This window comes from Podarcis tiliguerta (genome assembly GCF_965153285.1).
Source record: "Podarcis tiliguerta genome assembly, chromosome: 16".
Lineage (NCBI taxonomy): Eukaryota > Metazoa > Chordata > Lepidosauria > Squamata > Lacertidae > Podarcis > Podarcis tiliguerta.
Genome location: NC_139549.1, coordinates 15,632,113 through 15,657,586, shown reverse-complemented (window position 1 = coordinate 15,657,586; position 25,474 = coordinate 15,632,113). Strand labels below are relative to the sequence as shown.

At 47.8% G+C, this 25,474-nt stretch overlaps 1 protein-coding gene across 1 annotated transcript in view; it reads right to left on the bottom strand.

Moving 5' to 3' along the window:
• Positions 1–25,474, bottom strand: part of NRXN2 (neurexin 2) — a 345,397-nt gene that overhangs the window by 191,351 nt on the left and 128,572 nt on the right. The window contains exons 6-7 of the mRNA XM_083417037.1: positions 6,327–6,628; positions 2,906–2,929 (exon numbers count right to left, since the gene is read on the bottom strand). Of these exons, the coding sequence (XP_083273163.1) occupies positions 2,906–2,929; positions 6,327–6,628 (326 nt within the window). The remainder of the gene's footprint in view (positions 1–2,905; positions 2,930–6,326; positions 6,629–25,474) is intronic.

Here is a 25,474-nt window from a genome sequence, read left to right as displayed (position 1 = left end):
GGGTCTACTCTGGGTAGAACAATCACTGGATACAACCTTTCTTCAGAAGTACCTTTTACACAGCCACAGGTCTACAGAGTGGGATATTGGTGGACTACAATTCGCATCAGCCTCTGCAGCCAGCATGGCCAATGCTCAGGAATGATGGGAAATGTAGTCTAGCAACATCTGGAGGGGCCTCTTGCTCATAGGATTCCGCACAGGATAAATTGTGCGGCCTTTTCTCCATCTCCAACTTCAAAATGCTTTTGTGCCAGGACATTTTTTTTTCAAGGGGGGGAGGGGCGGGAATGTGTGAGGTGAGAGAACTTCCACATTTAAAGACAGTCTACACCTCAGTGCCAGTAGCTGGGAAGCAACAGCAGGAGCGGGTTATGAACTTCAAGCTCTACTTGTGGACACCCCCAGAGGCACCTAGTTGCCACTGAAGCAGGATGCTGGACTAGTAAGGCCTTTGGTCTGATCCAGCAGCAGAATAAGTTGCTCTGATGTCTTTAAGCCTGCATCCAGGATTCAAGACAAACTGGGTGGGGCAGGGGGGCAGTTAATGCCTAAACTGTGGGGCTGATGCACACAAGACTCACACACCCTAAACACTAAGCAGGAAGAGACTGTCTCAGATGCCTGCCTGCTCATAGTCCCTCTCGCCATGCACACACATGTCCACACCTATTCGCCTGGATTCAGCACAGCTTCTCCCCCAGCAACCCCATTGTCACCTTACAGTGCTCCTGTTTGAAATGGCCAAGTTGTGAAGTTGGCACGCCATGCAGGGCAGAAAGAGGGGTGGGACTGGTAGAGTGTGGGAGAAGGGCAGGAGGAGGTGGAGGAGGAGGAGGAGGAGGGGGAGGGGGAAGGGTAAAGGAAAGGGGTGGACGGACAGTGTGCGACACAGAGTGTTAGTTTCAGCCCCAGAGAAATGCTCTGAAAATAAAAACTGGACACAGAAGCTACATGCCCAAAGCAATCCTAGCATGCCATGCAGTATGGAGGGCCGGCAGCGGGACCCCAGGGGAGGGGAACAAGATCCAGGGCAGCCAGTGTGGTCAAGCACTACCTTGACAGGCTCAAGCCCATCACAGGGCAAACCCTTTCAAGCCACCCAAAGGGAGGGCACTCAAAGGGGGAAGCAATTGTAGTCCAATCACCCACGGGCAGGGTTATCCTAACTCAGGAGGGGAACTTCAGCCCTCCAACCTCTGCCCCCGTGCCACGCCACAGCACAAGGGAAACTCCTTTTGTATTTCCCTATAAGCTCACCTTCCTGTTCCTCCACCCCATATCAAAGTGTCCCTCCCCTCCAATACTCCCACCTCCACCCTGCTGGCTGCCCGTTGCTGTCCTTCCCTGGGGGGCAGCTGGGGTCACAGCGCAGGTGTAACAGCGCACAGAAGTTGCTTCATGGGATGGTGTTTTCCATGGATTTTTTTTTGGGGGGTGGGGATAGGGAGGGGAAGGGTAAAAAGTAAAGTCATAAAATAAAATGTTTTTAAAGTGCTCACAATTTTTTTTTTGTTCATTTGTTTTGAGTTGGTCATGGTGGAGAGGGGGGGTGTTAAGAGAGCAAGTTTCTTGTACATCTGCAAATTTGAGGAGTGGGAGGAATGCTCAAAGTACTTACAGAGGAGGAAGGCTGGAGAGAGACATCTAGCCCTCCATGAAGACGCCAATCTGGGGGGTGGACCTGGTGGCCTCCACTTGCTGTTTTGTTGGGCTGCAACTCACAGCAGCCCCGGGAGCTGGCATGGAAGTTGGAGCCTAGTAACATCTGGATCCCACCCAGGTTGGGGAAGAGCGCTGCTCGAGGCCTGTACTTATACCCCAGATGGTGCTGCTCGAGGCCTGTAGTTATACCCCTGACATCATTGACATTGACTGGGGGCGTTTTCCCTGCCTTCTCAGAGGCTCTGAGGTTTTTTTCCCAGTGGGGAAGTGGAACTTTCCTTCTCTTGCTAGCCAGTGGCTTTGTACACACCCCACCCCACTCTAGAAGTTTTCTTTTATGCCTATCTTGCACTACCCTGTCTGGCAGTGGTGGTGACAGGCAAGCAGGAACTGTTTGTAAATCAGTGAGTGGCAAAGGGCTCTCTGGCTGGCAGAGCAGGTGGAGGGGGGGGGAGCAGAGGAGCATCTTCTTATCCCGCTCCTTCGTGCCCAGAACAGAGAGCAAGCAGGCTGGGAAATGCCTGACACCCTCCCCTGCCAGTCCCCAGCAGACTAGTTAACAGAAAGGGAGGCTAGTAACTTTTACAGGCATATTTGCAAGGCAGGTTGATTGACTGTGCTCTGAGACAGGGCAGGGCTTCTCTCAAACAAGGCTTTCTGACAATTCAGTTTGGATATGTTAAGAGTGTTGAACAAGTGCCAATGAAACCCAAATTCCAATCCCTTTTTTTAAAAATAAAAATCTTGCCATGAAGCAAGATTATCTATCAGCCTAACCTACTTTACAGGCATCTTGTGAGGATAAAATGTGGGTTGGAGGGCCATGTACAGTGCCTTAACCTGCTCGGAGGAAAGGCAGCATGTATTAGAAAATGGGATAAATAAATAATTTTGATTGCAGGCAATTTGAAGCTTCTTTTGGCCACCTAGCATTATGTGCCAACCTTTGGGCCTGAAGCGACTTCCAGACTCCAAGTCAACCAGTGGCTCTTTGGTTGCTTGTTAAATTCATATCAATGCAAGTCACCTTCTTTGGGGGAAATAATTTCTAAAATTAAAGTCTCTCTGTGTGTGCATGTTCTAGTGTGTTTTAATTTTTTCTCTCCAAAACAACAATAATTTTCAAAACCCAATTAATGAATTAAAAAAATAAGGAAGGGAGGGAGAGAGGTAAAACCCACGGCAAACCAAATGATTAGACAATTAGACTGATATCTACCAGGTAATGCAGTTTGTTTACCATAGCGTGTCCAATTCCTGCGTGCTGTATGCATTAAAAAAAACAACAACGAAAAAACGAAAAACCAAAACAACGAGAGGGGGAGGGGGATAAACAGGGAAAAAAATGACCAACCATGAAACTTCAAGGGAGATTTTTTTTTTAATAAAAAAAGAGAAATAAATCCCCCCCAGTTCCTGTGACCAACAAAATAAAAGACACTAAACCACACAACCCTTCCCCGCCGCTCGAGAGCACCAGCCTCACCACCCCACACTCACCCCCAAACCCCCAGAACTTCCTAGGCCTTGGTTAGTAAGGAAAGAACAGAACAAAATGAAAGACTGGAAAAGGAAAAGAAACAACCGACATTCCGTGGATGGCACAAAGGTTAGTTCTGGTTTCTCCGGCTGAGAAGTCGAATCTCCCCCCACCCCGCTCTGTCCCGCCACCCCAGAAGCGTGTTAGTAACACACAACAACGAAAGTTGCCAAGGCAATCTCTAACAAGGTGGTTTGGGGGGTGGGAGGGTGAGGGTGAGGGGGAGTGGAAGGATGGAGGAACACAGCACGGCCCATGTTAGCAGTATTAGTAGTTCCTAGGCGGCCAGTTTGGAGAGGGGAGAAGGGGCAGGAGGGGAAGAAGAGGGCGGTGGGCCCAGCTGGGCGTGACCCACTCGTGATGGCCTGTGTGTCTGTGGTGTGGTGGTGATGGGGGCGTCTGGGGGGGCCTAAGGGTCCAAGTGCTTCTTAGGAAAGAGAGCAGCCAGAGATGCCATGGGGATGACAGAATGCCCTTCCCCAGGCATAAACCAAGGCTGAGTCGATGCTTTCTTTGCAAAAAAAAGGAGACAAGAAATCCATCAAGAGGATTAGCAGACAGATAGAAAGACAGAGAGAGCAGGAGCTGTCAAAGAATGAGGGAGGGGTCCCTGTTCTGTGAATCCAAAGACAGCAAAGGGGGCAGATTCAAAGCCCTCCCGTAGCCCCTGTGCTCTGGCTTATTGCTCCAAAGCCAGGAACCCCATGGACAACCTTCGACCAGCTGGGAAGCAGGCATGCCCTCTCAGGCAGCCTACAGAGCAGTGGAAAGGCCCCTACCCCTATTCAGAAGCTCTCTTCTTCTCCCCCCTGCTCAGACAGGACACCCCCGGCTTTCAGGTTGCTTTAACAGCTCCAGCAAAGAAAAGCCCCCTCCCCTCCCACCCCATTAGGTCTCCACTGCCACCACCATCCAGTCTCTCCCACATCTTGCTTTCCACAGCCTGGCTTGAGCTGGAGTTCACTCTGTTTTCCAGCACCACCACTCTGGAACATGTGAAATGATTGTGTTTCTGAGCCCACTACAGGGTGTCCTTCACTCACCACTGAGTGGCCATAATACATGTTGAAATGAGGTGGGTGTTTTTGTGTGTGTTTGCAACTTGGACATTTGCATGAGTATTGCATTCACTGCTCCCCCAGTTTCAGAAATCAAAGTAGTCCGCTTGTACTCACATCCAGACACACCGTGTCCCCTTCCACCGTTTCTCCACATTCATCCAAATCCCAACATTTCTTTTTCAGCTGCTACCTTGTCCCCGCCTCTTCCCACCCTTCTCCAGGCTGAAGGGTGGAGAACAAGAGGCAGGAACAGGACCCCTTATAACTTGTTGCCCCTTAGGATTCACAGAACAAGACTCCGCTTTCTCCTTCCCGCACCAGTCTTCCAGCCCAAAAAAGAACCCTCCATATTCAACATACTGTCCAGTCATGGGAAACACCCAAAATCCAGCCAGCAAAGCAACACCCTGTAAATAGAACAATGCCAAGATGGGGAATGGGAACACCACCCTATGGTCCAGACACCAAGCAGAGGAGGGGGCGGGGGGAGAAGCATATTCATTTTTGCCCTTTCATAAATCAGCTCTGCAGCGCAAGCAAACAGGGCTCAACTAGACTGACTTGTTCTCCCCTTAAGGTACTGCACAGCCACCAACTTGTTATAACAGGGCTGGGGATCTTCAGGCCCAAGGGTCAAATGTGGCCCTCCAAATCTCATAATCTGGACCTCAAGATTCTCTCCAGGCCACACCCCTCATTGCCCTAGCTCACCTTCCCTGAGTGCTTTTGCCTGGTTGAAATATTTCCTTTGATATTGCCTCTTGCTTGACTGGGTGGAGGAAAGGAGGGAATAAAGGAGGGCTCTGACTTTTTCATGGCTGGAACATGGCCTAATGTACAAAGGTAAAGGTCACCATCTCTTGCTCTACCCTTTTTTGCTTCTGGGGGCCACATGCCAGTGGTGGGCATGGTGCAGTCCTTGGCCTGAAACTGGTTCCCTGTCCATGCATTAGAGTGTTTTAAATCAAGAACATGTTGTCACCTACCAGCTATGGCTCCATGCAAAGGAACCCATTGCTGGCAGGAGAGAGCTGAATGGGAGGTGTGGTTTGGATCCACTCAAGACAGCTCATAACAGAGGCACAGGGCAAGGCTTTCCTCATATCCCTTTGGGGTCAACTATGCCACAGCAGCAGGCACCACATTGCTCCAGAGGTGAAAAAGGTAGTGAGTTGCCGGACTGAGTGTAGGTCGTAGCCGTGGCAATGGAGGGAAGGCACCAAATTTTCCCCTTCACCCGCCAGAAGATCCTTGCTGCAAAGGAAGGTGGCCAGAAGAGGGAACAGCTGTGCAGAGAGGGGGCAAGATGGAAGAAGAGGAGTGGTTTTGGGAAGGACAACCTCCTAAAAATGAGAGGTGTCTTTGGTACTCCAGCTCTGGTATGTGTAGAGGAACAAGAATGGCTTTTGAACCAAAACAGTGTGCTCAGCCTCATACAGAACTGGGTGAGGGGGCTATTTGGTCCATTTGGTCCTTTAGGAAGGGCCCAGTTCAGCCCATCCCCCCTGGCTCCAAGATACTCACTCAGCTTCATCCTAAGCCTTGCCCCTGCAGAGCTGAAGGGCACTACCCTCTGCCATCAGCCAAGGGGCTGGTCTCCCCACCTTCCCGGAAGAACATCATGGAACGGAGGAGGCCAAGCTAGCCCCAGAGAGCAGCCAGAGAAGCTCTGTAAACTAAGAAACAGTGCCTGAATTTGCTCCCTACCCTTCCAGACCCCTTTCCTTCCATGTCGATATCTTTTAAATTGTAAGCCTGATGGGAGGAGTTGTCTTTATTATTATTGTTAATCTGTGAAGCACCCTTGTGAGCCCCTCCTCTGCACAATTCCCACTTCCTCCCCAAAAGACAGGATAACTCAATCTCTTGCGGAAAGGAGGGATTAGACTCCAGACCCGTCCTCTTGGTGGTGTCTGGCTTATGGTGTCTTGGCTAGAACAACCCAAAGTGCTGTTCTCCCCCAGAGTGTGCTGCATCTTAGAGCCCAGGGCCTCTATCCCACGCACACACCTGCCCACCTCCCTCAGCATGAAGCCACACAGGTAGCAGCAGCAGCTCACCTGGCGCAGGTTCCTGGTTACGCGGATGTCGTGCCAATTGTTGTCGTTGAACTTGCCATTGACGGGCTCCACCAGTGCCTCGAACGCCCCCGAGCCCAGGTTGATGACCAGCCAGACAGCGCCGCTCTTGAGCGACAGGTTGACGTAGTCCGCCGACTTGCCAGTGTGGAGCATCAGGCCGTTGCGCTGCAGGGTGCGGAAGGAGAGGGTGATCTCGTCGGTGCTGCTCTGGATGGGGTTGTGGGACAGGTCGTAGCAGAAGAACTCGTTCCCCTTGAACGTCGCCACAAACTCTTCTTTCCCTGCAGGGGAGGAGGAGGAGAGACCGAGAGAGAGGGTGCCAGGGGCAGAGAGTGAGTGGCACTGTGCACACGACGGATGCGAGAACAGCCTCCCGCAGCTCACCCTCAGGGCTTCCTGCTATAGCAACAGCTCCTCTCCTTGCACATGCAACCCTTTCAGTGCACTGCACAGAATGCAACAGTGAAACTGCTGGGCCACTGGCATTAGGAGACTGATGGACAGCGGGAGGCCTGTGCAGACGACGCTTGCAGATTAAAAAACCCGGCAGATGCTGTGGCATTTCCTGCATACTTCAAGCCTGAGCGTCATTTATTCTTAAAATTCTGTTGGAAAAGCTGATGGTTAGCAGCAAACCCAAATGCTTTTAGGATCATGCAAGTTACTCCTGGTGCATTTACATCCCATCTTTCCTCCAATGAGCTGAAAGTGGCATATACATGGTTCTTTCCTTGCCCCCATTTTATTCGCAGAACAACCCTGAGAGGTAGGCTGGGCTGAGGGAATGAGTGACTGGGCCAAGGTCACCCAATGAGCTTTATGGATGAGTGAGGACTTACGCTCTGGTCCTACTCCTAATTGCCATTACTGATAACCATTACACCACGTGTGTGTGTGTGTGTGTGTGTGTGTGGTTTAAATAAAATAAAGTCGTAGGAGAGCCCCACCACCACCTTTTGTGCTGAGACCACAGAAAGGGCATTGGAATAACTTCCCTCTCCCCCCTGCAGCACCCACAACTTCAAAAACAAAAACAACACAACAATTTTCTTCTTGGTAATGTTCGTCTGGACTTTCCCAAGGGCTCTCTCCCTGCTCCCGACCAAATATTTTGATTTAGGGTAGCTACTTACATACCCACCACCATAAAGGATGACACATATTCGGATATGCTAATCTATAGGCATAGATGCAAATGTAGAAATAATTGCGGTAAATTTAAACAGAAATGCAATCTGTGTCATTGTAGTGGGGAACAAGATTTAGTGAGGGGGCCTTTCTAGCCTCCGTCACTCTCTCTAAGGGCTCGTTATCTTTAGCCTGGGTGGAGACAGTCCTTCAAAAAGGGGGTGCCTTCAAATGTTCCCACTTTAGCCACAGGGCATCCAACAGCAACCATAATAAAAACCGGGTGAGGATGACAGTAGCAGGTATAACTGAGTTACCAGAGTTTTACAGAGCTCCCTGCTCCCATGCTAAAAATAAACCCTTCTTTGCATCTTTGGAGAGTCAAGCAGCCCCTGCCCCACCCTTCCTGAAGCCAGCTGTGCCCACAGCTAAGCCTTGCGCTCCGGACGCCTCTTCTCTCTCTCCCCCCCCCCCCCAAACACTTACTCAGTTCCGACTGGGGCGTGCGCATGAGAAAGCTGCGATTTCACTGCCTTCCAACTGAAATTAGTAACACCCCCCACTTCATGCTTTCTCACCCCCACCCCATATGCACAGAGTAAATGTCCCTCTTCTCCCCATGACACCTGCCAATTAACTTGCCATCCTTTGGCGCCTGGGAAACAATTTCTGCTGTCTTTCCCGCTCCCTTCAGCCCCACAATCATTGTGTCACTGAAAGTCATTTGCTCCTGAAGCCCGGTGGGTTTATTTAAGAAGGAAGAAGGGAAAGAGAAAATGGAGGGGTGGAGGGGGGGGGGTGGAGAGAGAGACAGGAGATGGGTGTGTGTCAGGGTTTCTCTTTTTTTATCTTATCCCTCAAATTGTTACTGCATTAAAAATGGCCCAAGCTGCGAGCCTGCAGCACTTGAGGGCTGTGGCTGAAACAAGGAAGGACAGCTGAGCCCTTGGTGGGTTGGACATGAAGAGAAAGAAATAAAAAGAGAGAATGAGAGAGAGAACGGGTACATATATGAGTGTACAAACACCAATGTGGGGTCCAAGGCACTGCTTTGCCACCTTTACTGAGTACATGGATCTCAGTAGCAATATTTCGAACCGGGGGATTAATACTCCAAATAAGGAAATACACCCATGTAACTAGTATCTACCATTTTGTGTTACTCTAAGAGAAGCCAGATAGCTCAGTCGGTAGAGGATGAGACTCTTAATCTCAGAATCGAGGGTTCGAGCCCCATGTGGGGCAAAGAAGTCCTGCATTGCAGGGGGTTGGACTAGATAACCCTCAGGACCCCTTCCAACTCTACAATTCTATGATTCTATGGTGACTGAGGAGTCACAAAGCCTGGGTTGGCATGCACTTTGGGGGCACATTCATATCCCCCTCCCCCACAGCAAAGTTTCAAGCCAGTGTGGTTCACATCAGCGAGGGGGCAGGGATGTCTCCACCCAACATGCATGGCCTTTTTAGTTGCCCTGCTAGTGCAGACACACACAAACACCAAACTCCTAGTCATGAAGCTGTTATCAGCACATGCACGCTCTTCTGCGCATGTGTGGCAGCTGGCTCGAATGCTCACACCATACTTGAGTATGAAATGAATGCGGCTTGATTTATCTAGTCAGATGGAAGCTGGTTTGAGAAAAATGCATCAATATGTAGTATTTGACAAGAAATGACAGGATCAAAATGGATTGTGGCTCAGATGGTGTGAATGTAGGTTCAAAAGCTAGCAGTGGGAGGGCACAGGTGGTGATGTGAATGGATCCTGGGAAACCTGCCTTCCAGGCTTGCTTCCAGTGTTGCGATTTTGCATGAGGGATTCAATTGCTTGCCAGCAAATTTCAGTATGTGTGATTACAGCACATCAAAAGTGCTCTGGAACAACAAATCCACTTTTTTAAAAAGGAAAAAGTGCCTTTTTACAGTAAGGGAAGTGACAGGGAAATGCTCTAGAAGCACAGGGTAACGATTGATGTTGACACTGAGTTGCATAACCTCCACACAAACAAATCAGGACAGGTGCTCAATAAGCAGGTCCCCTGAAGCACCCCAGGTCTTCGGTTTCTCTTTTGTCTGTATGCCAGATCTAACCTGCAAAGGGACAATGTCTTCCCACTCATTGCTGAAACTCTCCTGGGTACCTTTCACTCTTAAGTAATTGCATTTCCTTTACATTCAACTCCACAGCTCCTCATTTCATCCCCCTCCCTGTAACACACACACACACACACACACACACACACACACACACAAAACCTCCAACATGTCAAAATAGCAGGAGCCTTCTGTGTCAACTTTTAAATGCCTGCTGAGAACTTTTCTATTCCACCAGGCCTATTGCAGGCAATTAAGAGTACATCCCCCACAATGGTCTACTGGCGTTAGTTTTAAATTTTCCTATTGTTGTAAATATATTTTTATGATACTTAGTAGACAAAGACATATAGACATACATACATACATACATACATACGTTGTACTATACTTCAAGGTTGTCATACACTACTCTCCCTCCCTGTAGCAAAATGTGTATAACAACCCTGCAGGCTGGTGTAACCCATTCTCTCTAAGCCACGGTCTTCCCCCAGAAGTATAATAGTGATTGGCTTTATCTGTATTATTGGCATTAGCAAAGTAATTTTTAGAACGCTTACAAAAGATCCAAGTTAGGAAGGTCATGAGCTCCCGCTTTTGCTTTTCAACTGACACATGACTCTGCAATCACAGCTACACAGAAATAAATGGTGGACACCTGCATTTTTCCTTCTGTGGGGCAACAGCAATTAGCCATCACTTTTCCACCAGGAAAGAGCAGTAGAAAATGGCTTCTAAAGAAACCAACACTACCCAAGAGATCTCTAGATAATGGGTATTTCACTCTAGCCTTCTCATTCTCTCACTGTAGCCTTCCTCCAGCAGCCTGCTCACTCACCTGGAGGAATTCCTGCTCAGCAAGCGAGTGCTTAAATACAAAGCTGGGATGCATAGTGCCAAAATTCTGTGGGAGGCCCTACTTGTCAAGAGGAGAGAGAGAGATAGAGAGAGATGGCCTCACAGTCAAAGCGCCATCTTTTCCTTGAGTTCTGCCTTCTGGACTCAGATGGAATCTCTGCTCCATCCCTTTGCACTAGCAGAGTTTGAAGAGGTGCTGGTATGCCAGAAATCTGCCAGGTAGGCCAGTGTGCTATAATGGCCACACTGGCATGACGTCAAAGGCCAAATAGGGCAGAGCTGGGGTGTGCCAGGGGAGGAACAGGATCTTTATTGACACTCTACGCTCATTCGGGTTGGTCCTGCCCCCAGATGGTGGCACAATATTAGGTCTGCAATAATAATAATAATAAGAAGAAGAAGAAGAAGAAGAAGAAGAAGTATGGAATAAGAGCAGTGTTGGGTTAAAGACTCTAGCTGAAATCAGCAAAGATTCCCAAATGACAAGCCTCTTCACCCTCTCTGCCTCCACAGTCATCCTGGGGAGGGGAATTCTGTCAAAAGCCCTGTGCGGACAAACACCCTCACCTAAAGTTGCCACACGTTGGGAATTTCCCAGGGAAATCAGCAAAATGTCCGGGGAAACCCAGGGAGCCTGCACTGAATTTTACTCCTGTCTGAGTGAGGTGCACAAATTCCAGGTGGCCAGGTATAAATATAATAATAATATTAATAATAATAATAATAATAATAATAATAATGTGGGGATGCAAAAAACCGGAGCAAGTTGCTTTGGGGGATTTGAGGCTGGGGCAAGCCAGTGGTCTTATTTTTGCTAATAAGAGTGAACAGGGATGCCAGACAAAAACCAGGGGCTGGGAAGGGCAGGCAGCTTAGCTTGATGCTTTTGCTATTCAGTCCCTCACAGTGCAGCCAAGCAGTCTGCAAGGTTGGAATTGGCAAGTGTTTGCTTAGCCTGACCTCTGACTAGGAAGACTTGCAGATCAGAATAAAAGAAAGAAGCTAGGAATCTCTGGATGGGACTCCTAGCTCAGGCTAGCAGCTCAACACTTCAAAGGAACAGAGCAAGCATTCTGAAAGGGTAATTTGCTCTTTGTAAGATCATTGAGCAGCAGCTTGTCATTAAGCTGCATTACAGCTGGTGGAAAAACTTTTCATAAGCAAATGTTCAATGAGTTTTACAACCTGATGATCTTATGCACACTCATTCAGAAGTCAGTCCCATCGAATTGAGCAAGGTTTACTCCCATGTAAATGCATACACAGGACTGCAATATTAGAAGAGGTGATGAAGGATCAATATTCAAGTTTGTAAAATAGATGGAAGTCAGAAACCATTTTAATTAGATCACAGATTCCCACCCCATTTCACATCTTAATAGAGACTATTACTCATTCCAAAAAATGTAAATGAAGGATCTTATACACCAAAAATCTAGTTTCTCATCATGCATCCAAAATATTAATTAAAAAAACCCATAATATAGCTTTACCAAAATTTATGGACAGAGAGGTTCATTAGAAAACACTGAGAAGTAGGCTGTAGCTTATGAAATCTATGCCACAAAAGCACTGCCATGGGAAGTTGACACAGGAATTCTCAGGTGGGTGGGGGGACTCTAATATCTTCTTCAATTTTGTAAGAAACATTTTTGGACAAGGAGGTACAATAGAGGACAGGTTAGCCCCTGCCCCACATCAGCTTTCCCCACATTTTGAATACTGAACTAGAATAACAGAATCATAGAATCATAGAATTTAAAGGGATTCCAAGTGTCATCTAGTCCAATCCCCTGCAATGCAGGAAAATGTAAGAAAACTAGAAAATTGTTTAAGAGATCAGCCTTAAAAATGTTAAGGGAGGAAATGGACAACAGCCATGAGATGAATCACCGATTAAAACTTTAAATAAACAACAACCAATGTGTTCTTTTAACTAGATAAAACCTGATTTATTGATACACAAACTTCATCTGCATCATTACTGCTGTTTTTCAGTCTGGTGAAACAGAAATCCGTTTTTAAAATTCAAATAATACTCTTGCAGCAGAATCATGGTGGTGTTGGATTTCACAGATTAGTTTCCAAATCGAATCAAGTTTATAATGCTTAGCCAAAGGGCTTGGACAGGCATTCAGCAGTACCATAAAAATCAAGTGGAACGTATTCCCTGGAATTCTTAAAACATCACCTATAGCTGACTAATAGAAAAGAAAAGTTGGCTACCAAGGTCTGCCACAGTTTGTGGGCACATCCACAGACCAAAGCACACGAACAAAAAGCAGCCTTGAACTTTCTGAGTTAGCACATTCTTTTCTTTTAAATGTCTTTCTTTTCTTAATACCTTTAACACGGCAGCATTTATCTATTACTACCCATAATCATGCTTCTACATTAGTGTTATTGCAGCAACAGTAAAATACAACAAAGTTTTGCAGATTGTTAACTGCTACCTGTAAAATTCTGCAGGGACTCAGGAAAACGCAGAGAAGTGGTCGCTGCAGAGGATGGTTTTATCACAACAACTTTAGTATGAAAGAAGTACTCAAGCGGAGGGCTGCCAGACCCTTTCAAGGCTGCCAGAGCACGTCCGGCTTGTGCGGAGCTTTGAGAGAGGGAGAGAGAGGTATCGCTTGAGCCGCAAATAAAACCTGGGTCAGAACTGCTGCAGATTCTAGCACAGCCTTCACCAACCTGATGCTCTCCATATGTTTTGCACTACAATTCCCATCAGTGCTGGCTGGAGTTGTAGCCTAAGACATCTTGAGGGCAACAGGTTGATGAATGAAGGCTGTTCTACTAAGTATGCTAAATACATACTCAGAAAATGAGTGCTGTTCTCAGTATTGCATGACAAACTGCAGAACAGCAAAATTTAGCAATGAACTCCGTATCACATAATTTGCCCCTACTTGACCCGTTTAATCCCTGTAAGAAAGTCAAAATGAATTTAGCTTTATGTATGATGCATAAAATAGAAATACAGTGGTACCTCTAGTTGCGGACATGATCCGTTCCGGGGTGCCGTTCGCATCCTGAAAAGTCCGCAACTAGAGAGGCGCTTTTGCACATGTGCGGAGCGCGCAGAATGCTTCTGCGCATGTGCGGAGTGTGCAGAATGCTTCTGTGCATGCACGAAGTGCGCAGAACGCTTCTGTGCGTGCATGCATGGCAAAACCCGTAAATATACAATTCCGGGTTTGCCACGTTCGCAAGCCGAAAAGACGCAACATGAACCTAACGCAACACGAGGTACGACTGTATAGGAAGCGATCTTATACTGAGTTGGATCATTGGTCCATCTAGCTCAGCACTGTCTACACTGACTGGCAGCAACTCTCCAGGGTTTCAAGTAGGGAACAACTCCCAGTCCTACCTGGAGATGCCAGCAGGGATTGAACCTGGGACCTTCAGCATGCAAAGCAAATGCTCTACCTACTGAGCTACAGCCCTTCGCCTTAACCTTTGTATAGTCTATGCATAGGGGGAGGAAGTTTTGAACTGGGCTGCACTTGGGAAACAGAAAAAAATATGCAGGGACTTAGCATTATATCTGTAAGATCTACTCTGTGGCCTGTGTTGAAGAAGCAGGGGTGGTCAAGAGAAGCTGTTATGCTTACATGGTCTAAATAGCCACTCTGCCTTTGATCCTACAGACCAGGGTGCTCCTCATTCCCAGATGCAATATCTTTGGTCATGGCTCTTTTGTGGAGAGAGGGAGGATATTGGTATATTCCCAGAGGCATTCTCCTCTTTAAAGTAGGGCTCCGACACCCTGTTAAATGCCCCTTTGTCTCTATCCCACAACTGCCTTGAGTTCTTTGTGGTGGGGTGGCCTTTCAGAAGCCCCTTCCAATAAAAAAGGGCCCCTGAACAGAGGGGTCCTGCCAGTCCCTTTGGTGCATCAGAAGAGGAAACAGCTCCCTGCCCTTCCCTTCTCTCCTCCCCAATAGAGGAGATTCAAAACTGCTGGGTCAGGGGGGCTGTCCTGGCGTGAGATAAACTGTCCCCAGGTCCGTTCCAGCCCGGCTGGAGTTGGGGATGCTATTAATTTGCTGCTAACCCGAGGCGGCAGCCCTTACTCCGGCTGGCTCCCAACTCGCTACCGTAAGCACTTTTCTCTTCCCCAACTCAGTGACCTTGGGTTGCCGCCATCCCTCTAAATCCCATCCGCGCCCCAAACGCTGACCTTCCTGGCTCAATTCAAAAGACACAGACACACAAACCCCAGGACGGGCTGCAGGAGGAGGAGGAGAAGGAGGGAAGCAACAGACAGGAGGAAAAAACAAGATGGGCTGGGGAGGAAGACAGCAGAGGCAGCAGAGCTGGGTGTGTAACAATGAATGGCCTAATGACTGGTTTAAGAGGGACAACCTGAGATCTCCCACAATGAGGGGCTGGGGGCATGCAGCTTTGTTTGTTTGTTTGTTTACTTACTTACTTAAGTTACTTATGAAGATTGAAGTTTTTTTTGTGACACAAAACAAACAAATAAGCAAGGAAAGGTATATATAGTGTCTCCTCTTTCAATTCATAGAGTCTTTTTCACAGTTTGTGTACATTTGGTATGAGACACTATTGGGGGATTGCACCTCCCACACAAGCTCCGCTCCACTGCAAAGCACCTCGATTTGTGAGGCTAATCTCTCTGATCCTATACTATGCAGGATTTGTGCCCTCTGAAAGTATTTGCTATGGGTGTTGTTTGTACAGGTGAGTTGGACATTAAGGAAAGAGAAGATTGCAGAAGAAATCTGGAAGGCACGGAGAAGGCCAAGGTGAGGTCTACTTGGAAGTAAACACCATAGAAAAAGACAGTACCTCTGAACATATGCAGAGTACAATCTGTCTCCACAGTTTCACAATGAGGGATGATGCATGCAGGCTTTAGCCCTGGGGTCTCTTGCTACGAAATGAAACTTTGCCAAGATCTTAATTTTAGCTCAGAACCTGATGTGGCATTATTTGTATTGACTGGGGGTCATCCCACTTGTGCCATGCCTAGAAAGTGTAGGTCAGAGCAGATTTCTCCTTGCCCTGCTCCTTTCCAAGGGAAAGCCTGCTCTTCAGCAAAACAAAATGGTAATCTGGGGAAAACCTGAATTGTCCGATTAAGCGCCAAAGAATCGTGTGTTTTTTTAAGGAGGGAAGCAGAATTAGTGGGACAAGATGAAGTGAGGATAAGTCCTTATTGAGTAGCCTGGTTTGTAGCCTCTTACATCCCAATAATTCAGATTGGGAAGTGGGTGTGTCACAGCAGTGTGAAAGAGATCCTTCCATCTACCAAGCAGGGAAGGAGCAAGGAAGGCAGAACCTGGGCCTGTCAGTAAATTAATATTCATAGATTCAAAGATGGGTTTATTGGGGGAAGTCTGAGCAGCCTTGGAGCTATGGGGGGCGAGTTTAACTTTTTCTCTTCCTGTCATCATTGCTCGGACAAAAGAATTCCTCTCTGAAGTTGCTACTTGCTTTTCAAGACAAGCCTCTGCAGGTGACAGAGGGAACTTCTTTTGAAACTCAAGTAGCAGCTTCAGAGAGGATTTGGGAGGGGCAAGGATGTTCTCCCCAGAGAGCTCCACCTTCTGCCAACATTAACATCGTTTCTGCAACATACGAAGATGGACTTCTTCTCTTAGTCATTAAAGGGAATATGACAATCAAATATTTTACTTCTGTTTTTGTGTTCTATTTATTGGGTGGGGGGAGCGGTATTTGTTGCTGTTTATGTGTTCTACCTACCTGCCTGGGACATCCCTTTCAATGCCCCACAAGAGAGGGGAAGAGGACAAAGAGTTAGGGGGGAGGAGCAGGTGTCAACTTTCTGAGAGAACATAAATGGTCCATTGCCCTTTGACATATACAGTAGTAATTAATTCTCAAGTCATTAGTTTGGAATAAGGGTAGCATTCAGGACTTACTCTGAGCCAAGGTTCATGAACTGTGTGACATAATGATCACGAAGGTGCCTCTGAGCATCCTCTCCCTCACTGAATAACTACAGTTCATCCATCCACATACATTTGGGGAATTTCCACAGGTAAGATCTTAAGGGGTTGGGGGTGTTTTTAAAAGGCAGCCCTGCTGTAAAAAGGGGAAGGAAAGGATTCATAGGTGCCTGTTGATTATCTGGCTAACCTCTAAAGATGTGCTCCCTGCCTCAAACCCTGGAGAGCCATTGACAGCCAGTGAGGGCAATACTGGGCTGAATGGACCAGTGGCCTGGCTCTTGGTATACAGGACAGCTTCCTATGATCCAAGCACAGGCCAAATGTCCCTCTCTCTCTTTCTCTCTTCCTGACACGGATGCCTGGCAGCTCCAAACACGTTTCCTGCTCTGAGCTTCATGCTTTTACTGTAAGAATATGTTTTTGTCTCTGCAGAGCAATGCAAACTGTCTCTGGCCCAGGCACGAGTCTTGTACCTCAAGGCGGACGTGTGGAGCAGAACATTTTAAATGGAACAAATTTGCTGTTTCTCTCTCCCTCTCCTCAGTGCCTGCAGCAGTGAATGAGCAAAATATTCAGCCCAGCCATCAATTCCGCCCTCTTCTTCCCTGCTTTCCTCCAACCAGCCCTGCGAGCAAGAAAGCCGCTCCACCAGAGCAAGAAGCACTGTCCTCAAGTTGGCTGGGGGTTCACAAGACGGCCTCCCCACACCTACTGGCAGGTCTGTGCAGCAGAGCCCTGTCCAATACAGGCTCTCTGGGGCCTGAACTGACCTCCTGCAACTCCCGGCAGCCCCACCACCCACCCAGTGCACAGGCAAGCCCAGCTAGGGTGGTGGGCACTCAGGCTCTGCTGGCAGCCCCAGGCAAAGGGCTGCCTGCCTCCAGGTTCCCCCTTTGCCTCTGGGCATCGCTTCGGAGGAAAAGGCCTTCCCTTAATTATTCATTGCAACATTATGAGATCATCCTTACTCAACTATTCCAGTGCAATTTACAAAATAACAACAATAATGCAATATTATTAAGCAAGAAACACACTTAAACAAGACTACAGTACCAGTAAGAACAGCAATAGGAAAAGTCACAAGGGCTTTTCAAAACCACCATTTAAAAATGGTGAGAGATATTGAGAGATACTTAAAAGGCCTGGGGGAAAGCTTGATTTCTAAAGGGACAGCAGAGCAGGCATGGGGTGGGCTTTGCTTGGTGCCAAGGAAAGCATAGATAGAAGACCTCTAATCAAGTCAAGAAACTCCAAGAGGAAAAGGAGATGCAGGGAACTTCTGCCCTCCAGGTACAACCAAGTCAAGTGGATCTTGAAACCAGACCACCTAATGATGCTAGTAGCCACACACACACACCACCATTAAGTTAAAACAAAAAACACACACCCTGCAGTTAAAGAAATCCATATGGTTGACATGACCCCAGAGCCTAGCCGTGACCAGGCAAGAGTCCAGAAAGCTACATGTCTGCCATTGAAGGAGCCAGACTGAGCTCCTGACTCTGAGCCAGATGCAGTTTGTTGGGCAGGTGCCCACCAAGCCCTGAGGCTAGTAGGTAAGCAGGAAGGATGCCAGAGTGGTAGGGTTTGGAGAACCAGAGCCGGGACCACCGTCATGGGTGCCTTCTTCCTCTGAGACTCAGAAGGGAAGCCTGCCAAACTACATGGGATGGAGCTGTCATTTTCACTAAACTCAATAGAACCTACTTTTGGATAAAGCATGCACAACTGAAGTCAGATAGGTTGGCTTGTGCCCACACGACTGACCCCCTAATGTCAAGCAGGATGATTTAGGGTGTCATGAAAGGGCAGCAAATTGCTAATTTAATGTATATTTATTGCTGGAGGGGAAGATCGTGGGATTTTCTGCCTCAGGTACCAAAATGTCCTTGCCTGATGGCAGGGGGAAGAAAACATTTATTGTTCTTACCTCAGGCAGCAAAATAACTTGGGATGGACCTGATTACCCGTTGGATTGTTTGACCTTAAAACAATGCCCACAGAAGACATCCCCTGGTGTGAAATGTCCCCACAACATTTCTTCCGTGTTTCTCTCACCATTTTCAATAACCCCATCAGGCCATCTGCTCCACAACTGAGATTAGCCAGAGAGCCTGATGGTATGACAAAACATCCATGAAAGTGTTGGGTGCTCACACCCCACCTTTGGGTGCATAGAGCAGTTTCTGCCTTATGCAGACCATGGGGTAGAAGTGTGTGGAATCCTCTGCGGGTCCCCTCCAAAACAACTGTGACAGCCGCTCCTGAATCCATTTTGAAATTGACAGTTGCCTCACATATAGCTGCTCTCTGGGGAAGGTCAGAGTCTTTTACAGAACATGAAGTCTAAGGGAAAAAAACTGGCTGAATTGGCTATCTAATGCTGGGGTCACTTTTTGCACCTTCAGGGCATGACATGCAACAGCAAAATGCCCTGGGTATTTTTTTGTTTTTTCCTTCTTTTAAATAGTCCTTGCATTGGGTCCCCCCAGGTGGTCAAATTCTTCAGATGCCAGAAATGTTCCCAGGTCTTCTGCAGGCAGTCTGACAGAGTAGCTGCTTCAGAAATAAATGTCCTGACCTCTCCTTCCATGCTGCTCTTGCAGAGACAGGAGGACTGAACTTCCCCTTTCCAAAATGGCTGCTGCAACAGCTTCTGGGGTTTTGCGCAGTAGAGGTTGCATCTTCTAAGTCCAAAGTTGTCCCTGTTCTGGGTTTTGATCAGTTCAGGTGGCATTGTATCATCTCTGTAGCACTGCAGTTAAAGTCACCTGTTAGCGTCATTCCCCCCAAAAGCCCCTGGTCGAGAATTACAAGCACCCATCTACTCCTAAAGTAATTCTCCCGGTTTTTATCAGCATCCTCACAGTATACAGCCTGTTCACTCAAGGCGCTAGCAGATGACTGAACAATTTCTCCAGGCTTCTGAGTACTTTGACAGAAGCAGCCCCGCTCACAAGAAACCACGTTCCTCTTGGGGATGAAACAGGCATCATCCTTCGCAAGGAGAGTTTCATACTTGCCTTTCTGGTCCTCTTCAGCAAAGGCCAGGCTGGATTTACCTGCTGAGTTGTTTTCCTTCTTCCTTGTGCTGCATTTTTGTTGTTGTTTTTTGTGGCCAGGTGAAAGCAAGCAAACTTTTCTTTTCTCTGGCACATGCTTAGACTACTGAAACTGCTTGGCAGCCTAGGAATTTACCTCCACAAGGTCTATCTGGGGATCCCTCACCCAATTCCACAGCTGTGCAGGAATTCAAAGGAGGAAGAACAAGTGGCACTCCTGGCATATGGGCTGAGAGTGGGCATTTAGTGGCCACACTATGGGAAACACACAGCCTCATAACTGCCTCTGCTGCGGGGTTTTTCATCAAGTGGTGAAAAAAGGCAGATCTGCTATGAGGAGAGAAAGGGAGCAGCCAAACTGGGAGCAGACTAACAAGGGGGAATGAATGGCCACCAAATTCTTAAAAAGCAGCTGTTTTCCGGCAAGGTCAACAAGCGCAGGAGAGGAAATGGCGTCCTCGCCAAAGGCCCACCAGGCATGCTCTTCCCCTCATTCGCACCACAGCACGCCAACAAAATGGGGAGAGAACCAGGCCATCTTGACTAGCAGCCCATTTAACTAGGCCAGCAGAAAGGCAAGCAACCAAACCACTTGAGGAAGGATTAACTGGTTTACGGAGATGGACCCGGGGCAACAAAGAGGGCCGAACCATTAGGCCTAAGGCCCAAGATGTGTGCAGAGTGGGAGGGCAGGACTGCTACAAAATGGCGCTCCTGACTAGCCGGTCTGTCGGCAGGACATGCCAACGCTGTCTCATTCCCACTGAGGAAAAGCGGGGGGGGGGGGAACGCTGGCCAAAGAACCACGGGGGGGGGACGGGGGACGTTAATCTTCCCCTCCAGTGCCCAATACATACATACACAGGGAGGAAAGAGATAAGGCACTGAGGAGGAAAAACTGAAGGAGAAACCACAAAGAAGAAAGAGCGGGAAAGTACAGAAGACACTCGAAAACTTCCCAGTACAGTGGTACCTCAGGTTACATACGCTTCAGGTTACAGACTCCGCTAACCCAGAAATAGTGCTTCAGGTTAAGAACTTTGCTTCAGGATGAGAACAGAAATTGTGCTCTGGCGGCGCACCAGCAGCAGGAGGCCCCATTAGCTAAAGTGGTGCTTCAGGTTAAGAACAGTTTCAGGTTAAGAACGGACCTCTGGAACGAATTAAATACTTAACCCTAGGTACCACTGTACTTAGGAAGAAACAAATTAACCAGGAAGGAGAAGGAAGCAAACACCCCAAAGGCCACACCCTCAAGCCTGAGGCAAACTATGGAAACAAAAAGCAGCCAGGGAGAGAAGACTCAGAGGAATGTCTTCAGGACTGATCCAGCAAACAGTGCAGAGTTGATATTTCCCTACTAGACTTCCCCACCCGCTTTCTTGTAGGATGTGGACACTTCTAGCAGCTTCCCCTCAGGTGCATTAAGGAGGCAGCTGCTAATTTTTGGCATTCCACCCCCCCCCCCCCCGCAAAAGCTTGATGCCAGGTAATCTTAAGGGCCACTGGGCAAAGGTGTCCAAGCCTCTTCCCAGGGGAAGTCTGCCAAGCTCCCTCTCTTCCCATTTCTTCCTTCAGGCATTTTCTGATAGTGTTTTGTTTTTGTTTTTTTAACTGTCTTTTATGGCCGCCTCCTTTGCTTTCCAACACCCCACTGTGTTTTGGTCTTTGATTTGATTTATTTTTAATCTGCATTGTATCATTGTGATACTGGCGATTCCTCCCCCCCCCCCCCTTTGTAAGCTGCTTCAGGGAGTAATTATTCTTAAAAGCGGGTCATAAAGAATGAAAGCTAAAATAAACACACAGAGGCAACATCCCATTCATAATTCTCCACATGCACTTTGAGTGGGTCTAGGTTTGGGGGATGACACATCCACAGTCTTCCAGAGAGAAGCCATGAGTCTCACGGGGCTGACTCATCCAGTGCTGGGGGGTGGGGTGGGGGGGTGTTTCTTGGGAGTGGGAGCTAAGAGGGTCACCTGGACTTGAACTGCTAAAGGGCCCTTATTTAAGGAAAGAAATATACATTTTTTCCCCTATCTGTAACAGAGGGGAGGGAGGAAATGGTATGGGAGGATGCCATACATAGCTAATCTTGAAATACCAAAACAACGAAGGGCTTTCACTTTGGCCTGTTGTCAGGCCCTCCCTTCAGCAATCCAGGAAGGCCGTTATAGGAAGATACCATATGACGAGAGGAAATGTCCATGTGGCTCTGGGCAGCAGGAAACAACGGAGCATGCCCTTGTTCACTGCCAGTATTACACAGACCTTCAAGCCAGGTTTATCCAACCTATCCTATATAAGTTCTCTGGGCATTCAGAACAACACTACATCTCCCTATTACTACAGGACGAAAGCCCAGAAGTCACATATTTAGTCTCCAGATTTTGTGCTGCCATGATAGATATTTGACGAGGGATGATCTATGCTACAAAATCAGTCCTAAATTGAAGGGCCATATTGTTAGATCCGCACTTTTGAAGCCCCACCCCATATAGCTGTTTTTAACTGATCTCTTTTAATTTCTCTTATCAGTTTTTACTCATCCATTACCTATGTTTAATCAAGTATTCTGTGTATATGTTTTAATCTACGTTTGGTTCTTGCTCCCATGTATTTTAATAACCGTCCGCTTGGAGATACTGTTATGCTATTTATTTAGATGTTTTGCTTATGCTGGTCTGTGACCGTAATAAAGTAAATTCAATTTGGTATGGGAGGGGGGAACATAGAGCCAGTGACTGACCTCCAGACGCAACTGCTTATTTACAATTATCAAAATTCTGTTTTCGACAGGAATTCCCCTAGGCAGGAAAGCAGGAGGTCCCTTTCACATCCTGTCACTTTAACCGCTTGTTCCAGGTCTGCAAGGTGTAATCGAAGGTGATGTTTGCAAGCGAAAAGTTCTCGTGCATGTACCAGACAGATCTTGTTTCCATTATCACCTGCCTCAGGTTCAACCACGGAGCCTCCTTTCGGTGCCACAACTTTGCAAAACATTTGAGTACTTCTGAACATGAGCAGAGTGCCGCTCGCTCTCATCTGGGATGGGGGAGCAGGGCTTCTATCATGTCCACATAGCTGGCATCTTCAAAAAGTCAGGGAGCAGGTGGCAGGGAAGACCCTTCTTTCTAACTGAAACCCTGTTAGGACAGGCATTACTGGGCTCAGATGGACAAACAGTCTGAGTAAGCCTGAGAAAGGGACCGTAGCTCAGCGGGCAGAGCCCCTGCTTTGCATGCATTACTTATCTTAATAATTTATATACTACTTAGTACCACAGTTTCTAAGCAGAGTACAAGAGGATTGCAGTATATATCACAAAACCCATTAAAATGAACTGTAAAATCAGAAGAGCTCACTTAAAATGCCTGTTGAAATAAAAAATAATAATCTGGAAATTCAGAGGGGGGGGGGACTGTCTTATCTCAGCTGGGAGGGAGTTCCACAGAACTGGCCCACGATACTGGTGGATAGGACCTACCTGCCTGAGTCATGGGGAACCACTAATATAGAGAGTACTCAAAGATGTCAGTGAGAGTACTCAAAGATGTCAGGGATTGTATAAAAGTATCAGGTATGCCTTCTCGGGACGCGGGTGGCGCTGTGGGTTAAAGCCTCAGTGCCTAGGGCTTGCCGATCGAAAGGTCGGCGGTTCGAATCCCCGCGGCGGGGTGCGCTCCTGTTGTTCGGTCCCAGCGCCTGCCAACCTAGCAGTTCGAAAGCACCTCCGGGTGCAAGTAGATAAATAGGGACCGCTTACTAGCGGGAAGGTAAACGGCGTTTCCGTGTGCGGCTCTGGCTCGCCAGAGCAGCGATGTCACGCTGGCCACGTGACCCGGAAGTGTCTCCGGACAGCGCTGGCCCCTGGCCTCTTGAGTGAGATGGGCGCACAACCCTAGAGTCTGTCAAGACTGGCCCGTACGGGCAGGGGTACCTTTACCTTTTATCAGGTATGCCTTAAGAATGGGTCAGCAAACTAAAGCCCTGGGGCTGAATCTGGCCCAATTGCCTTCTGGATCCGGCCCACAGACAGTCTGGGAATTGCCACGTGGATCTGATTCTGATCATTCGGGCTGCGCCATTCCCCCCCCCAACCCGGTGGCGCCTCCTCTCTCCCTCCCTCCTCCTGGCTTCTCCCCGCCCTGCCTAGAGGAGGAAGGGGGCTGGGCTTTGCTGGTGCCAGCCCCTTCCCATAGCCCTTTCGCATGCTGCTCACTGTCCCGCCACCCCCACCACCAGCCCCTGCCACTCGCAAGACACAGGAGATTTGCTGACCCCTGTCTTAAAGTATCAGGATGCAGAGAGGCTTGTAATTTAAATCAGTCCAGGTAATGGTTCCTCTCCAGTCCTGGTGGTGAGTGAGGCAAACGTCTACTTTGAAATGATGTGAAATAACATGGATTGGATCTGAGTGTCGTACTCAGGACTGGAGGGGTTGCAGTGGTGAGAGAAAGGGAAAGGAGTAAGGTAAGACCCCCATAAACCTCTGAGGGTATTTACAGCAGCTGGCCTGCAGTATTAGGTTGCTATTGTGATATAAGTTTATTTTGTACTGAATTATATTTTAAATGCTTGTATCTTGTATCTTGTATTGTGTGTGTGTGTGTGTTTTACTTATTTATTAAATGTGCATCCCATACCTCCCCCAAAGGAGCCCAGGGCAGCCAACAAGTGATAAAACGATGAAAAAACATCTTCAAAACAATTCCCACACAGATGCAGATTGGGAAAGATCTCCAGTTAAAAGGCTTGTTGAAAGAGGAAAGTCTTCAGCAGGTGCCAGAAAGCCAACAGAGATGGCACCTGTCTAATGTTCAAACAATATTCAATTTGTCACAAGGCTCTCTCTGTATTTCTGTTCTGGCTGCTTTCCAGAACAGACAACTGCCCCCTTAAATTCCCCACCACAAAATTTCTTGCAATAAGCTCAAAGCCGTGCCTGGCCCCCCACCCTCCAAGCTTCCTTAACCCTCTGAAGGCACTAAAAGCTGTCAGGCTAGAGGCAGCTTCTAGGAGCTTATAAGGAAAGGATTTCTTCACAGAATCCCCCTGGACTCTGTTCCTTACCATCACAAGCTGCAGCCCACCCAGACTGCAGGCACACTATTCTCTTCCCCATTTCCCAGTCACTATTGGGTTATTTTGCAAAAGTGACCTATTTAACACATATTTACATGTTTATATGGCAATGTTTCGAATACTATACTTACTGTACCTTAAACTCTCTGTTTTGTTAATCACAGCTACATGTCCTGTATTATTTTAGTAATTAACCAAATCCTAAAAGGGGCTCCAGAGGAAGCTTGCTGTTTGGTGCTTTTACAACCATCTATTTTTAATTTTTTTTTAAAAAAAAAGCACAAGGAGAGGCAGAAGAGTGATAATTTGCCTCCCTGCTCCCTTGAAGAGGGAATGGGGGCATCCTTGCTTATTTTTAGTCCAGAGAGTTGGCAATGTCAGGTCAACTTCCCCTTGAAAAATGCAAGCCAAGTGAAGGCTCTGTTTGAGAGAGAATGTCTATGTTTCTTGTGGGGCAAGGGGGCAATCTTGATCACAATCCTTACAACTGCTATCTTTTTTTCCTATTTTGCTCAAAGTGGCAAACACACACACACAAATGCACGTTCCCATCTGGGTCTGCCAGAGACAATGTGCCAGGCCTTGGGGCACCCTCTGCCTTCTGTCCCCCCATCACCCCTGAGGCCTTCGCAAGCTGACACAGCCACCTCCATGATCAACATTGCCTAGCCTCTGGCATTCTGCCTCCCCACCCCATTACACTGTCCTTCGGTCTTCGGTTCTGGGGCGGGGGGACGGGGACAGGACATGTTGCTAGCTGGAGGGGGCGGGGGCTGATGAAGTTGAGATAAGTGCAGAGAAATACCATACTGGCTGTGGCACAATCAGGGCCAGAGGACAGGCATAGAACACAAATGGCAGGGAGGGGGCCCTTTAGAGAAAAGGCAAGCAAGAGGCAACATGATAGAGCTTTATAAAATTATGCATGGCACGTGAAAGCAGAGAG